General features: G+C 29.7%; 1 protein-coding gene across 7 annotated transcripts in view; it reads left to right on the plus strand.

The window, feature by feature from the left end:
- Nucleotides 1-17,535, plus strand: part of SLC7A1_1 (High affinity cationic amino acid transporter 1) — an 83,044-nt gene that overhangs the window by 27,183 nt on the left and 38,326 nt on the right. For 6 of the 7 annotated variants that reach the window (XM_051214618.1, XM_051214617.1, XM_051214615.1 and 3 more), the window contains 2 exons: nt 1,721-1,778; nt 2,698-2,973. Coding sequence is in view for 3 of the 7 variants with exons in the window: in XM_051214617.1 (XP_051067797.1) it covers nt 1,721-1,778; nt 2,698-2,701 (62 nt within the window). In the remaining 4 variants the exon portion in view is untranslated. Of the gene's footprint in view, nt 1-1,720; nt 1,779-2,697; nt 2,974-7,257; nt 7,356-9,635; nt 9,722-17,535 lie in introns of those variants that run through there. The other variant, XM_051214616.1, reaches the window with a different exon arrangement.

A 17,535-nucleotide genomic window follows, 5' to 3' on the forward strand; every position in this document is an offset into this window, starting at 1 on the left:
TGAAAACCTCGAAGCATTGAACGACCGTCTTTTTCTAGTATGGAACCCTTCTGCAGTGTACATCCACGATCTCGTATGCGGGACTTGAACCCAAGATCTTCAGTCTCGCGAACGAACGCTTAACCTCTAGAACACTGAGCCGAAATTCGACGGTGTTAATGTCTAACTTCGATCGATAATTGTCTTGTTAAACTTGGGGAAATTATCGATTCTTATAAGGACATTCACACAAATAATATTTTTTGTATGAAACAACTCAAGATTTTAAATAAGTTCTGGAAAGTGTGAAATCAGTCCAATCGACAGTAAGAATTAACATTTGGCCATTGAAATAAGTTAGAATCATGGCATGTCATTTATTGCTTCTAGTAGAAACTAGTAGCCACTAGTCTTATATTCAGTTAGTCGGAAGTAATCAGTTTATTATTTTTGTTGAAGCGTTTTGAAAATCTTGACGTAAAGTGAATGGGGTCCAAATCCCACAATAAGTATCAGTTTCTTTAAGATGATAGATACGAATGAAAGGTTGGTATCCCGTTTCCAACTCTTAGTTGATTTAAAAAGGACGATGCTAACTAAGTACATAATTGACAGACCCGTAGGTTTATAGTAATTATAGTTCAACACTAAGGTATCAACTTAAGTTCAGGAGCTGGCCGTGGGACTGTTTGCAATAACTGATAATCGTAGTTTATAGGAAAGGACCAAAATCATTTTACGATAACCACGATAGGATCAGACTGGTCAAAATAGATTTTATTATGTCTGTTCTTTTAATGGTCTAATGATTATCTGAAACTAATTTAAACTAAGGAGGTTTTACACTTAATTAGTACTGTACAAATCAAATAGTTAACTTGAACTGTGTTTGAGAGATGCTTATTTTCTCTCATACCATATCATCGTAATTTATGGTGGTTGATTTTAATTGATTTTCAGTGCCACAGATACATTCACTACTTATCTCCTAAATTTTGTTTTTACCATCATTCCTTACTTTGCGTTTAATATAATTTACTTACCTTTGCATTATCTTTCTTATATTTAGTCTTCCACTACGGTTAATAGTGTTATTCATCTTCCTTTGCTTTTTATCTTGTCAATTCTCTGCATCTGTTTATATCGATATAAAATGAAATTACATACCTCCTACCAGGTTTCACATTTTCTAGTACTGAAATACAGCTAATTGTTATCAAACCTAAATGAATGTTTCATCGAAATCAAATTTTAGCGTCAGCGACACACTAGATTACATGAGTTTACGGATGCAATATAATAATGTGTGTTAAGTTTTTTATATTTGAGATGTCTTACCAATTTTCTCGTAGAAAACTGCTTAGATCACATAATCCGTGTGATCATGATGTTAATCATTGAATGCATAATGTCCTAAAGAACCGAAAACTGGATAAATTGGGTGTATTAAAAATATAGGATTGCAAAAATGTAAAAAAGGGCACTTATCGTGATTTCATAGTACATTCTCCATGATTCATCCATATTTTTACTATGATGTTTTACTGTTAAAACGCTTAAATCATCAAATAACATAAACTCACTAATTTAAGCTATCAAATTGTACAAAACGTTTTCGAAATAAAAAGATTTATCACAACAAGATAACATATGACGTACATTCACATCTTTTAGCACAAATATTTCACCATTTTTCTAGAGTTAATTACAGACGTATATTCTTCTTTACTTTGATAACTAGGTTTCACAATCTACTTCGGTTATGGATACTGGCACAGTAAGGAGAGAAAAAGAAAAAAGTAAGTATGATTTCTTTTCTGAGTATCTGACAATAACCACTTGTTTTCACTTGGAAGAATGCATCCATACATGGTAATTCTATCAGTTTCTTATAAGAGTGATAAATATTACACTTTAAACAGAATTCATATCATCATAAAACGAATATTAAATCTAAATTCTTATTCTTCAATTAGATTTTGACTTATATTTAGACTGAATTAAGAAAATTTAAATTTCTTAATCAACACAACTTATGGATTATTCGAATCAACCTATTTGGTTTTTACCAAATCTGAAACATAAGTTTATTTGTTTGCTTAAACCCAGTATTGAAATAAATAAGAATGACACTTCTTTTAGAAATAAACAATTCGATTTCATTACAGTTCTTCTCTATTAATTAGTGTATTTCATAAACTGAACTAATATATCTTATATATATATGGAGAGAGAGAGTAGGAATGCTGACTACATTTATTTTTTCGTAATCCATATTGTTTTGTCATTACGATTGTCACAGTTACTGTGATATTTTATTTTGCTCACTTAGGCCTTACCCTAATATAGAGTAGATCTAATTAAACATAATATTCTTTGTTTGTATGTGTTCTGATTTACTCTTTAGTAAATCGGATTCACGTGATTTAACCATAACACACCAATTTGGATCACACATTGTTTCTCAATTTTTATCTAATCTTTCAACTTCATTAATGGTTTATTTTATGTGTTCAAAACGTAATTGACTTAATATTTCGTATTTCTAATATATAAAGCTAACTAACACAATCATAGATTATATACATATATCTTATATTGTTCATTTTATCATTATGATTATGAATTTGTAACTATAGTGTTTGAAGACAAAGTTATTTTCTCGAATGTTCTTTCGATATATAATAATCGTTAATATTGATATATTTTCATTTCCAGATAACATATAATAAAAGAAAACCATAATATAGAAGCATCTTATTAGTTCATAGAAACAATCGAGTTTATTTTACATATTGTTTGATTATTTTAATTACTATTTATCAATTTTCTTATACATTTCTATGAAATTTTTCTATTCATTATTTGATTTGCTCATATATAAAAGAAAATACCCTATGAACAATTTGTTTTTTATATTTAATGTCCAATTAATAAATGATTACTACCCTGTATCAATTATAGATAAATCTATAAAATACTGATGAAAACAAATGATTCTCTTTCTTTTTTCAAAATATACTTTCTCATTACATATTTATTCTCAGAAGAGGTTTTGTGGATATTATAGTAATTTCAAGGGTTAAGATCATGAGTCAGTTGAAGCTAGATCACCATGGAAAACCTGGAAGCACTGGACGGCTGTTTCGTCCTATTGTGGGACTCTTCAGCAGTGCGCATCCACGACCTCGCCCCCTGCGAGATTCGAAGATTGATTTTTGAGTATATCTGTGAAGAAAGAAATGTGAGACACTGGAAGATTTAAATAGCAATTAGTTAAACAATCACTTTAACAGTCCTTAGTTTATTATTTAATTATTATGTAAATCTGTAACTAAGTACAAATTTGTGCGGCCGGATTTGAACCATACATTTATCAGGCAACGTGGTAATATTAAATTATTGTTCGAAATGAAATAAATATAGTGAGATTTAAATCAGTAAGCATTGAAACTAGGATAAGTTAAATACAGTGTCATCACTGCATGGTTTTTTATTTCATAGTCATAATTATAATTAAACACGAAATTGTGCTACCAGATCACATTTAGGCTTAACATTTTACTTGATATATCGACTTACAATTCACTATTCTACTACAAAGATCAACATACAAAGTGATAAAAAAGTATTCTTCCTCATAATTTCAGAATTCAATGAATATATACGCTAAGTCATAATAAACAATTATATTAAGATTCCATTTTATGCTTTAACTGGATCAAAATACATTATCAACAAATGACTACTGATCACTGGTAAATAATTTCACGTAGGCTAATTTCTGTCTTGGTGATAAAATACTTAACCAAATTAACAGTCAATCCCAAATGATGTTTGATGTGAAATATAATAATGAATGCCAAGTTGGGTTGAGTTACGTTAGTTATTTTTATGATTCAGTGACTAAAATAATTGTGTAATAGAAAAATTTCATAAAGCAACTAAGTTTAAAAATATTTTGGCTAATTTTTTGTGATGTATTTCGTTTATTGTTCTTGTGTGACTAAGAAAACAATTTCGTGCTAGTATAACAAAGAGTAAGAGCCAAATCTTTCTCATTTATGTTATCCCCTTGACAGTGGTTTAGCAGTATAAATAACATAGGAAACGAACTAATATTACATTCCTTATCATACTGAAAAATCTTGAAAATTGATGTTCGTTTTACTATACTCATTACTTATTTGCTATACCATATTCAGAATATGTTCAAGTATTTTTCTGATTTTTGTTACCTGACAAATACCGTGTTACTAAATAAATAGGTAGAAGTAAACTATACAGGCGACCTTGAGCGACTTATCAGCTGATCAAAAACCAGAGTTTAGTTATAGAACAATTTATAATAAAATTAGAACGAATAAACAGTATGAACGTGATTAATGATTCTTTACACGTTGAATTATTGATATAAACGTAAAATAAACGAGTGCTTGCGTTTTATTAGAGCCTGTGCGATCGAATTGTTAAATATCGTTTAAACAGTCTAGAAACAGGAAAATATTAATATACGATCTCAGAATGTAATAATTATATAATAAAACAGGCATTAATTTCCCGTAGGATAGTTCTGACAACTCAACCTCCCACAAATTCTGTCTGATATGACAGTTATTCCTTATAAAAAAGAATCAAGTCTTGACGTTAGGACTAGAGCAACAGAATTTTGTGGATTTATATTATTCAGTACTTATGCAAATAGTTGTCTGCATTTAAATTTCGAAGACTTTCAAGTTACTCCGAAAAATCCATAAACCCCTACTGATATACCATCTGAACTTTAAATCTATTTTTTCTCTGGAATACTAATAAATATTTCGTCATTTTTACAGTTGGTCAACTTTTTTTCTGTTACTTGTTCTTGTTATGACCATTATTTTCCTTATCATCAAAGTAGCCACCGATTTCTTACATAGCTCATGATAATTTCCAAGTTATTCGTCAATGACTTTTGAATATCAATGAACAATCTAAGATTTGATCTGACAGATTTTATCGGTTTGGCTCTGTAGTTTACTTTCACTACAAACCCTAATCATGTTGACATGAACATAATATTATTATGATTTTATTGTTATCCTCGCAATTACTATTTAAATCCATAGTGATAATGTAGTTTTATTTATGTCATGGATTTATTTTTCTAATGAATTCACCTGTTTAATTTTGTTAAACACAAATCATTTTTTAAATTTTATTCCATAAGTCAAAAATACTACAGTAAATGTTTTGAAATTAGGAAAAAAAGAATAAAAGTTACAAGTTGATCTTCTTTCACTATTTCAATGTGTGTACTTCTACACATGTGGTTTATTGTCTGAAGCAAGCATATGACCATTGATAGGATCGATTACTTTATTCACAAGTATAAATATATCCTGTAATAAGGGTAATTTTATGTTAGTTTTCAGGAAAACTAGACTTTGTTTTTTACAGGCTGAACAGAAAAGCTCAATCCTTTAAGCCAACCACGCAAGTATTAAGAAATTTGGTGAATCGTTTAACTCTATATGTCTATATAATTTATCTCTTATCCATTAAATAAAACAGGTTAGTAGGTGAAACAGTCTAGATTGGAGCGATAAGGCCTAAACATGCCTAAAATGCATTATCTCATGTCAATATATTATTAGTTAGCCTACTTAGTTATTTTATCACATCTGTGGAATTTTCATTTTTTTTTCATTATTTTGATATTTGAATTAGGAATTCTGTACCTTTCTGAAGATACACAATCTGTACATTGTTTGGAATGAGTATACCTAAAACTAATATTTATCATATATAAAACTTAAATGTGCCTATAACGTAGCTTTCATGTTATACATCAGGCATATTTCTCTACATTTACATTTTAGAAAATTTAAAACAAGTTTCAAATAACAAGTATGTAACAGTTAATTAGATAATGAAACTTAATTATTATCAAATTACACTATATATGTATGGTCAAAAACCTATATTCACACGATCACGTTTTATAAACGCTTCAAATTGTATATTATGATTTTATATTAACAGTTTGTAAATTAGCTCTGTTTTTACAAAAAACACATAGGCATTTATCGTCTGAAAAAAATTTTCATGTACATTTCACAGGCTGTTATTTCACCTTGAATCCGATTATGATGAGGAAGTGATTTCATTGATTTTATGAAATCGTTTAGTTGTAAACCACTTAGATTATTGGCACAATGAATTTTGATGAAAAGCTAATTATTTGTGATAATTGATATGACTTTACTAATCAGTTATGTTGGTTAAGTACTGACATTCGTGATGTCAAAATTGACATCATGAAGTAATTTCTTAGTTTACATCATGGACTGACTTTATTTAAACTGAAACTGGAAATCAAGGAGGATTGAATGAATATTTCTCTCTATTATTAGACATGTAAGCCGTTGAATACCTACTGCAAAGTCTGAAAGTTTAGTGTGTGCAGCAAGACCGAAGGTCCTGGGTTCAATCCCTGGTGAGGTTATTATTATTATTATTATTATTATTAGCTTTATTCAATATTATATTTTTGGTACAATATAGAATTCTCAGCGTAAAGTATTTCAACAAGTTTCCGTTTCTTTCTTCTTGGTCGGTCCTGGCGATAAATATTGAGTAATCGCCAGTTAGATGTTAGCACTTCAGTGAATGAACATCTGAATAATGTGCATTCTTTTCGTTGTATATTGCCAGCAACCACATTGTCTCTTATTGAGTTTTTTTGTAACTTTGTCAACGAAAGGTTGTACACTTTTCAGAAACGCAGCAGGATAGGTTATGCGATTAATAAACATAATGATATATTAAAACAAACAAAAATCTATAACTTGTTGAAATATCTGGATGGCAGGAGCAGGTAGCCCAGATGCTCAAGCAGGCCGCCCTTACAGAGGTTGTGGATGCTCACTATTAAATTTCAGGACTAAATATCTATCTACTTCTTACTGAATTTGGTCGATTGTCCGACTAAGGCTAATCTGTGATGAGAACTAAGAGACTCAAAAATCTCCACAAAGCCTATACTAATAACAAGGGTATAGATAAATAATATCACATTTTAAGTACACCTACTTGTAAGTAGTTCAAAAAGTAGCCTCAATAAAATCGAATTTTATCTTGTCTTTAGTGTTGAAAAGTATACTTTGTTAGGCTATAGTCTAAAAGGTATCATACAGAATATCTTGTTTCATAAATGTGTGAATCAGTAGCAATATATGTACAATTGAATCCGGAAAACTTTATTAGAATATTCTTTTACTTTATTTTCCTTTACAGATTTAATAACAATCTGAAAAATGAACTTTATGAAATCAGAAAAATCGTTTAAGTCCGTACACATGAAATTGGTTTTCGATGTTAGAATTTGTAAAAGAGTAAATTAATATTTTATAATTATGTTAAAAAAATAATAAAACATCTCATTATTAAAGTTGAGATAGAAAACAAAATGATGAAGAAATATGACGATATGACTATCATTATTTCAACCTGACAACTGTTTTGGATACAGGAATAATGAGTTTAAGGGAAAATTATACTACTTAATTACACACATGATAATACTTCTTGTCAATTTTCATCTTGCAAATCTGGGCACGACAGTGGATGACTGTAGTGGAATTAACATTTGGCCGATATCTATTTTCGTCCGTCACTAGATCACTTACAATTAACGTGAAGATCGATAGTCGTACTACTACTACTAAAGATAATATTTTCTTCCAGTATCATTTACTGAACGCGTAAAGTTCGTAAGATTAATCAAATAATAAATCGGGTAACAGTAGATAATTTTCATTATCAAGTGAATAAGATAAAATCCTCTGTACTGAAAAATCAGTTTCGTTATACTTGTATCAACACACTGGAAAATATTCATTCGGGTGTACCATAGATATTTAATTTAATTTCATAGAAAGTAGTATATATGACCAACTTACATCCAGTAATACTCCGTTGCAAAATCATACTATCTTGTGACCTGAAGTCTTAGGAAATTTCCGATTTGGCTGCTCTTCACATAGAAATTACAATATCTGATAACTAGAAAAAAGAAACTGAAAAAAAATCCCTATCTAATAAACGTTAATATTTTCTACGTTATTGACGGATTTATTAACTGTTCCAATAAACTTGAATAACAACTCTTGGAAATTCGATTTCATTTTAATTATCAAGTCTATACTTATCACCAGCTCTTTTTATTCAACCCATCGTTACATAGATCATTTCCATTATCGAAATATTTATAGTGAGAGGATGAATTTTAATCATTTATGTATTCGCAGAAGTTATTAAACTCATAAGTCAAAGAAGGTATATGGAAATCAAAGTGAATAATTATAATGAATTAATGATGATAATAGTTCTGGACCATGATTTTTCACAAGAACAAATTCTTACACATCTTTGCTTTAATTACAATCATGCTATCTAGGTAGTCACTTTAAGTGATTATAATATGAACTAGATCCATTTACATTTCTAGCTCAGTGGTTAGTAAGTTTTAAGGTGAATGCTACTTTCTTTTGAAGCTCAGTATGATTATCGTTTGGTGGAAGATTTCAAAAAGATTTATTGAAAAATGTCAACTAACACGAAACCTAGAGTTGGAGCTTCCACTGTTTATACCCAACTACTAAACGACTAATATATATTGCAGGATATTGTTGAGTCAATTCGTGTAGTGATTACATTACAAATGTATTGATGATAGTATTAAAACAATTACTAGGAAGTGAATAGCATATGATCAGTTGTTGTTAAGTGGTCAGTAAATATAAATATAAACCACACAAGCCTGTTAAAACCGTTAGGCTTCTAATTAAACTTATTCTGGACCGGATGCTCACCATATTTTATCCTCAGTTATTTTAAAATACAAAATAGTGATCATTCACTATTGTTATAAAAACCAATCTGTTCTCTCAGTTGTTTTGACCTCGGTGACTATAACGTCTCGTCAAATTTTCCGGAGTTTGGTCAAAAGCATAACAATAAACAAGAATATATTTCAATCAGTGATAAAATGTTAGCCAGGAAATTTAAGTCCATTTTGAAAAATAACTTGATACTTGTCGGTTCTCAACGGTCAATGAGCTAATATAGTATTATTATGCAAAAGTGTTTTATAGATATTTCTATGTTCTATATATTCACTATCGTGAAAACTAGATAGTTTAACTAGCTGTATCGTATTTATCGGAAGATATTAATGTAATCAACTTATTACCAAAATGTGAAAATATACTAGGCTATTCTCATCAACTGTACATATTCCCTAGTAAGAGTTATGGTAAATAGAAAGAAAACATTCAAAGTAAAACTTTTAATTCAGGCAACATTATCAACAGCTTATAAATTAATTTTACATTGTACATCATACAAACAAATTTCTTTACGTCACTACATTTCTAGTAGTTATGTTGGTTATATCTATCTATAACCTCTCTCAGTAACCGACATAATTATTTATCACTTGATAACTTACACATAAAATAGTCACCAGATGTCTGAAGACTAGTTGGACTAAGGGTACAATTCAAAAATCCGAAACGAATAATTTTTTCTCAAGTTAAACTGCATCACGAATGAAAATTAACTAGATAACCAATAAACATTGAATATCACTGGATAATTTTTTTCGATTTTAGTACAAAACTTCATAATAGTGTACACCGATCATCCATCAACTGATTGAATCCACTAGATAAAGCAAGAGGAAAATATGTTTAATTCAGTGAGTTTATATTCAATCGTTAATATTTCTAACATCATTTAATTTCTCATAGTTACTTAGTTTTACCAGAAGTGTTTAAATGACTGGCGATAACCAACCTATTTTGGTGGAGTTTTGTTCTCTGAGCTGGATGGTTTGGTCGTGGAGCTTTCATCGTTCTTCTGAACGACATCATCAGCACAAACTTCAGACAGATGATTTCGTTCAGAAGAACGATGAAAGCTCCACGACCAAACCATCCAGCTTAGAGAACAAAACTCCACCCAAATCATCCACCTGAGCTACAAATCTTCTCCAGCATCTCGATAACCAACCTAGAAATTAGTTTTAAAAAAATGAATAATTTTCATGATTGTTTAAAAATAAGCCATGAAGGATGACTATAGAATTTTTATGAACACATATATGACATCTTCATTGGTAAAGTTATGCATATTAAGCTGATTCATAGATGACATTCCACAATACAGTGAAATCAACTGCCAAATGGTCAAAACTCTGAATTGTTGGTTCAAGCCTTACAATTAAACTGGTGCTAAAAATACAACTGGCTGACAAAGCATCAATTATTTTGCAATACATAAACATTCATGCAAAAACAAACATAACTAAAAGTTTTAAAAGTTTGAATTTTCTCATTCTTGGTTTTCATGTTTGAATTTTTTGGCACAGATGCATTATCGACAGATAGAGTCAATATAGCTGATTTGTTGAAACCCTAGGTTATAAATACATTTAGGAGATGAGTCCCAAATGTGACAAAATGTGCTCTCTGAGTTGCACTGTTGACCACAACCTATAGAATTCAAAGTTATGTGTAACATATGAGACAAGTTTTGTTGATTACCAGTTGGTCAATGAAATTAAAATTCAACTTTCAAGTTTGATTCTAACCCATGATATCTTAGAAATGAAAAAGATATATTAAAAAGAACGTTGTCAGTTAAACCCCTGCAGAGTGTCACACAAAGCACAAATATTCTACAGAAACGAAAGAGAAAGGTTTTAGCTAGGTCTGAAGTACTGATCGGTATTACGTGGCTTACTGATCAGGTTCGTTTTAAAAACCAAAAGGTTGGGATCATAAAAACTTAAGAATACTATTTTTAAAATAGTTTCTATAATTAACATTTCTTTGATTTGGTTGGAAACGTCTAATACATAATTGAACACATCATGCTTAATGAAGGTTCATCAAAATGAAATGATGATTTCGCTATGATCTACCAGTTCAGTTCAATCACAAATACACATACCTTAACGTTTAACACAACCACCTACATAAGTGAGATTTGAATTGTGTAAGAAGCTTTATTCTATGTGTTAAATGAATCGGCACATAAATCATGCTGTGTACAAAATAATTGGGTGATCCAAACAAATAAATTTGGGAAGTGACTTTTGTTAGGTAAGTAATTTACCTATTAACAATATCCTTCTCACACTTGATCTATCACCAGGTCTATCAGACTTAATAAGTAAATTATTTGACTTTCAACAAGTGATTTAACGCTTCGAATCTTATAACACCTATTTCTGTTTGGAAAAGAAATATAATGATAACCTTCGAATTTCAATAAAACTTTGATTATTTTGATGGCTTTTCAAAGAAATATGGAATATAGTTAGTGTAGTAAAAAGGGGGCATTAAAGAGTCGGTTTTATGTAATACTCAAGAAAACAATTAGATACGGCGTGGCGTTCATAAAAAACTACACTTTAAAATGTAGATAAACATATCTCTTGCATAATCTTAATTTTCATTCCTATAGCTAATTCCCAGAGCTTCAAGGTAGAAGCATGAATAAAAGCTTCAGTATTCACCAAATATTTTTTTCTATGTTGCAAATGGCCATTGTCGACATGACAAACCATAAATGCGCTTGATTAAATTTCTAACATCTTTAACTAAGTAAGATATTTAGAACTTTATGTACGTCGGTGGGTGATTTTACAGACGGTACTTTAGTGACCGAGTATCAAATTGTATCTTTCCAGTTGTTAATAAAATATGTCCAGTCATTTAGAAGCTGTCACCATTATCTTCTCTAAATGACAAAATTTTCAATTTCGTACACGTTCAATTCATAATTCATTAATCTATAGGTAATGACATCACGAGTTCAATTCATTGTTCTTACGGATTAAGCATTAATTAACTGTTTAAACTATCAATTCAAATCGAGAAGCTACACGTTTATAGTGCACAAAATCTACTGAAATGATAATTTGGACCAAATTATACAGCTTTTTATGTAAATTATATGTGTTATAACTTGTGACCCTGCTGCCCCTATCAATACATATAACGTGATGATACCGCCAATTAGGGAACAGTGTCTTATTGACCGACCAATGACACGTAAACCCGTACGAGTAGTCTAGATTCCTTATCGGGTCTGCTTCCTATCTAGCTCTGCCTGTTAAGTCCAGAACACCGATCTCAGCCTTTGCGATACGAATCATGTATTTTAAACATACTCGGATTATATGCAAACCAAACGGATCACATTGTACCATAAAATGGAAAATAACATTTGCACAAGATCTAGCTGAAGTGGCTGCGAATGCGGGAGACTGAAATTAATAGACTGGGCAGAACTCAAGAACGATAAATTATACAATAATAGTTTATGAGTCAAAATAAAGCTTATGATAAAAGGAACATGAATATGCATAGTTAAGCTACTTAACAATTATACAATAAGAAAATATATATTGTATTGGTCCATAAATAGTTCTCAAGAGTTACCATTCATAATTCTCATCGGGATATAACAATGTGCTTTGATACTTAGGAATTATCAATACACAATGTTATTTATTCTTCAAGTTGAAAATAACAAATAATTACTATTAAATTAATTACAAAAACGATAAAAAGAAAATGTAACGTTCATGAAATTTCCGTTTAGGTGGAGTGACCAACCAAATTAACTGTTACAATTTAGCAACTGTAAATCACAATTAAATTCGAGCTATTTTATCCACCTATAAGATAATAGTAATGTGAAGTTCTGATTGAAAATTAGAACATACTGTCAATTCTGTTTTACATTCTCTGTCTTCATTCACTTTCCTTCGACTCTTTTATATGTTGTTTTATACTACTTATTAATATTGAGTAAAGTTTTTTTCTTAACAGCTTCTACCCGTATGATGTACAAGTTTATCGTGCAATATTGTAAAATATTTACATGCACTCACAACATTTGTTGTATTTATTATTACAATTACTTTCTTTCAATCCTTGTAGCAGTTATTCGCAATTTTTTGCTATCATTTAATCCTTGTTTAAACTCAACAGTTTCCATATGGCTTGCTCTTATTCCAACTTTTGTTTGTTGATAAACCGTTATCAAGTTTAGACACAGTTAATGGCTGTCATTTGCACTATCGAAGCCCCTTTTTTAGATAAAGGACGTGATAAACGCCACATACACTTCACAAGTTGAGGTTTATAACTAACTTATGTATATTATTCAAAAAAGAACCACTATTTTAGACAAATCATTGTTTTATGGACTTCGATTTTGCGTGTATCTCGATTGAGTGATTTGGACGCTTCGGTAGATTTAACACATGCTATGCTTTTTAAGAGAAAATAATCTTTAAAAGTTATCTAACATCATGAATGGATTGTAATAGACATTTTAAGTCGTTAATTGATTATCTTACCATCCGATGTTTCGTTTAAAAAATGACTTGGTAACTAGGATATAACTGATTTGAAAAAGATATTCAAGCGTAAGCAGAATGATATTCCCAAAGATATCAGAAATGAAGCTGATAAACACATACTTAACAGTTATGTGAAAAGTGTTTCCTTAATCTAATCGTAACAATAGTTAACATATTAACCGAACTCTTGTTATAAATATCACAAATCTTGTGTGTAGCTTTATTCTGGTCAGCCGGCCAGAGTTTACCCGATTCATACTTATATGAATATCGTTTAGTGGTTACTTCCTTGTTTGTATAGAAAACTATATCGTTCATAGAATACTTAGACGATAAAAGTGAGTCATACTGCTAAGCCTACACTGTTATACGCATACATACTTTAACAAGATTAGTGTTACTTGTTGTCTATTCTTTAATTAACTCAATCAATTACTAATCAAACCGGATAAATTACAAATGCTATACACAGAAATGATGTAGAGTGAAAAACTGATCACTTAAGTGGTCAGATTATTTAATATATATTTCTTGCAATCGCATAATAGTTGTCATTCGTCAACACATATGTTACATTTATGCCACATTCTTTGCAAATCTAACGTTGGTTACTTCAAATTAACAATACGTATCTATATAATCCATCATTACGTTTAATGTTACCTCTCCTTTTATATCAACTTGACCATGTCTGTAAATCAGTTATTATTAAATTTGCCTGATATTTATGCCAACATGGGATCTAAAAATATCTTACACAAATAGTCTTTTTATTAAGCTTCACTGCTATATTCCTAATAAAACTCACTTATTCTTCTAAAAATTCAAACTCCAGATAATATATTTGTTGTTAACTGTTTGTTATATTGAATCTAGTTTAAAAGATTTACAGTTTCATACAAATTTACTCACAAAATTGAGTTAAACTTACTTACCTACTTTGTTGTGTTTAAGTAGACACATGCTAAAAGTAAAATATATTTCAAACCCAGGTATTGAAATAACTTCAAAAATTTATTATGCAATTGTATACATCGTAATAATTTACAATTAAAATGGAAGAAGATAACATAAAATATTGTAATCATAGAAATCGCAATAAATCACAAGCAAAAGTCAAATATTTTTTCCACATTTTTTTCCATTATTTATCTCTAATTTATTTACTCTTTATACTTTTTTGTAAACGAAAAATAATACACTAAAGCACATGTATGAAATCATATGTGTACTCGACGAATTATACAAAGTGAATAGTATTGACCTTTCTTTTACATCTTACTATATTATCTATCATTCCTGTCATAAATCATACTCTTCTTACCTGAACACATTTAATGCCTTGGTTAAAAGTTGGGTTAATGTGAGATTGGTGAATTATAAATAGAAAATTGTAAGAGTGAGTGAATGAGGTAGGGAGGGAGGTAGAGAGAGAGCGAGAGAGAGAAGCAGAGATACACTCTATATAAAGTAAGCATATCTTTAATAAGTTAAATAATGTAACGTCTTACAACTGATTATTCTGTAAAAAGTACTTAATGCACAATTATTATTTTTACTAATGTATTTATATTTGTATATAAACATAAATTATATTTAGCAAAGAATTAAAGTTAACTCGTTTGTTACATTGTATTTGATCATATGATACCATTGATTTGATAAAGAACGAAAGAGCAATTGACAAACAAAGAAGAAGAATGATAATGCAATTACTTACAAAAATATTTTATATCATAATTTAGCAAGTACCATAAAACTGAATTGGATCTACTTATAGATTTTATCAGTCAGTCTATAGAATAGTTTATGTTATTATTGAAACAGTTAAGAAACTGTCAAATGATTAAGTCATATACTACGTTCTTTTGTCTATTTTCATCCTCACTATAACAGTAATTAAACCACCTTTCGCTGAAACAGACCTAGCAAACTTAATTAAGTGAAAACTTTAGAAGTTTAAAAAAAACACGAGTAATATGAAATATCTATCAACTAGTAATACTGATAACAATAATATGATACAAGTAAATGAATATTAGTCGCTTTTCCGAAATTTCTGTTTCATATAACAGGAATTCTACTAAGATGTTATGACTTGTGATAGTATGTAGTCTTATCATAAGTGTCATTAGTTAAGTTCATATACTCGACCTCATATATATCTCTAACACCTATATACTACTGTTGTCCCAAACTACTATACTATTACATAAACATATGTGTTAGTGATAGCTAAGCTGAATAAAAATTTGAGTTTATAACTTCAAATATATATATATATATATATATATATATATTCGAATCTATCTATTAATATACTGTGGTTACAAAGATAAATGAATATATTTCATTCATAATATATTTTGTATTACAGGTAGTTAAATAACATGAATCTATTATATAATTAATTACAGAATTTATTAAGTTGATTTGTGAATCAACAATTCATCAATAAGTCTGAGAAACTTACTAATCTAGTTTTAATCTACTACTGAAATCCGACTATATATCTGTTTTTCGATAAGTCTGTTAACTAAGGTTATAGGAGGATAGTCTAATAATAATAATAATAGATTTCAAGTAGGTTGACAACCATTAATCCATTAAATAGAACACAGTATATTCGCAAATTGTTCTAACATTCTTGAGGCAAATATGCAAAGACGCATATATATATATATATATATATATATATATATATATATATATATATATATATATATAACATCTATCAACGCATACACAAAGCATAGAACAACATTTTAACGATATACCAAATTCAAATTCTTGACTACATTCACTTAATCCAGATTTAAATAAGGAGATTAAATGTAAAGTACACAGTTGAATCAATTTATTGTTTTCTCTTGAATAATTAATCCATTGAATCATAAATTTAACCTGAAGTGCAATGTAATGATAAGAAAAAATATAAAAGAGATAAGAAAATATATCAGTCATTTCAAATCATGAGTTAAGGTCACTAAATAGACATTAAAAAGAAAATAGAACAGAAAAGACAAACAAATAGACAGTATTTTTTTAAAAGAATGAATAAATTTTCTTGCCAATTTCTGTATAAATTTACAATTCATATCATGGTCATATGTTTGGTTTAGGGTTAGGATAGTACTCAAATCGTTTGGTTATTTTTTTTCGAAGAGAAAATCAGTATTGTTTTTGAAATGATTTAAATCGGTTAGTTATCAGTATTTTTAATGATTGAGATCATGAGTTCATTGAAGCTAGACCACTATGGAAAACCTGGAAGCACTACACAGCCGTTTCGTCCTATTATTGGGATCCTCATCTCGCCTCGAGAGATTCGAACCCATAACCTATCAGTCTCGCACGCGATCGCTTAACCATTAGACCACTAAACCGACCGGCATCCAATGGTGTTAATGTCTAATTTCAACTAATACACGAAATTGGGCGACACATTCAACATTGTCTTCGGTGAGTTACTATCTCACAAGAGACCCGGTTGAACTTCACTAGTCATTGCCTCTCATTAGAACTCCAGGAAACACCTCTTGAAGCCAGTCACTAGTGAGTATATGTTGATTAATATCAAAACGGGTTTTTGTGGATATTATAGTAATTTTAATAGTTGAGAAATCCCACAATAAGACGAAACGGCCTTCCAGTGCTTCCGGGTTTTCTATGGTGATCTAGCTTCAATTGACTCATGATGTCAACCATTAAAAATTACTATAATATCCACAAAATCAACCAATATTTTGACTACACCACAATCGATGAAGTTTGAAACTAAAAGAGGTCGGTAATTATTTAAGATAGACGTGATAATTTTCTCCGTTAACAAGTTTTTTTTAATGTGGTCATGATATTTCTTGTAGCTGAATTATTTGACCTAAATGGTTCTCCTAAAAAAACACCTCACTGGTACTGATTGATGCTATTTATTTCATAAGAAGTCAGAAAATATAATCTTATTGAAAATATTTTACTAAACTGAGTGAGTAATGCAATATCACTCACACTAGTTAGCGGGTGGTCAGTTGTATAAATCAAACTTATTCACTCATTGTTTAGCTGATAAAATAGGCTATAAGTAGACAAAATGGTTATCTAGTATTTAGATCATTATGACTTAGCTGGTGAAA

This window comes from Schistosoma haematobium, chromosome 2, assembly GCF_000699445.3.
Source record: "Schistosoma haematobium chromosome 2, whole genome shotgun sequence".
Classification (NCBI taxonomy): domain Eukaryota; kingdom Metazoa; phylum Platyhelminthes; class Trematoda; order Strigeidida; family Schistosomatidae; genus Schistosoma; species Schistosoma haematobium.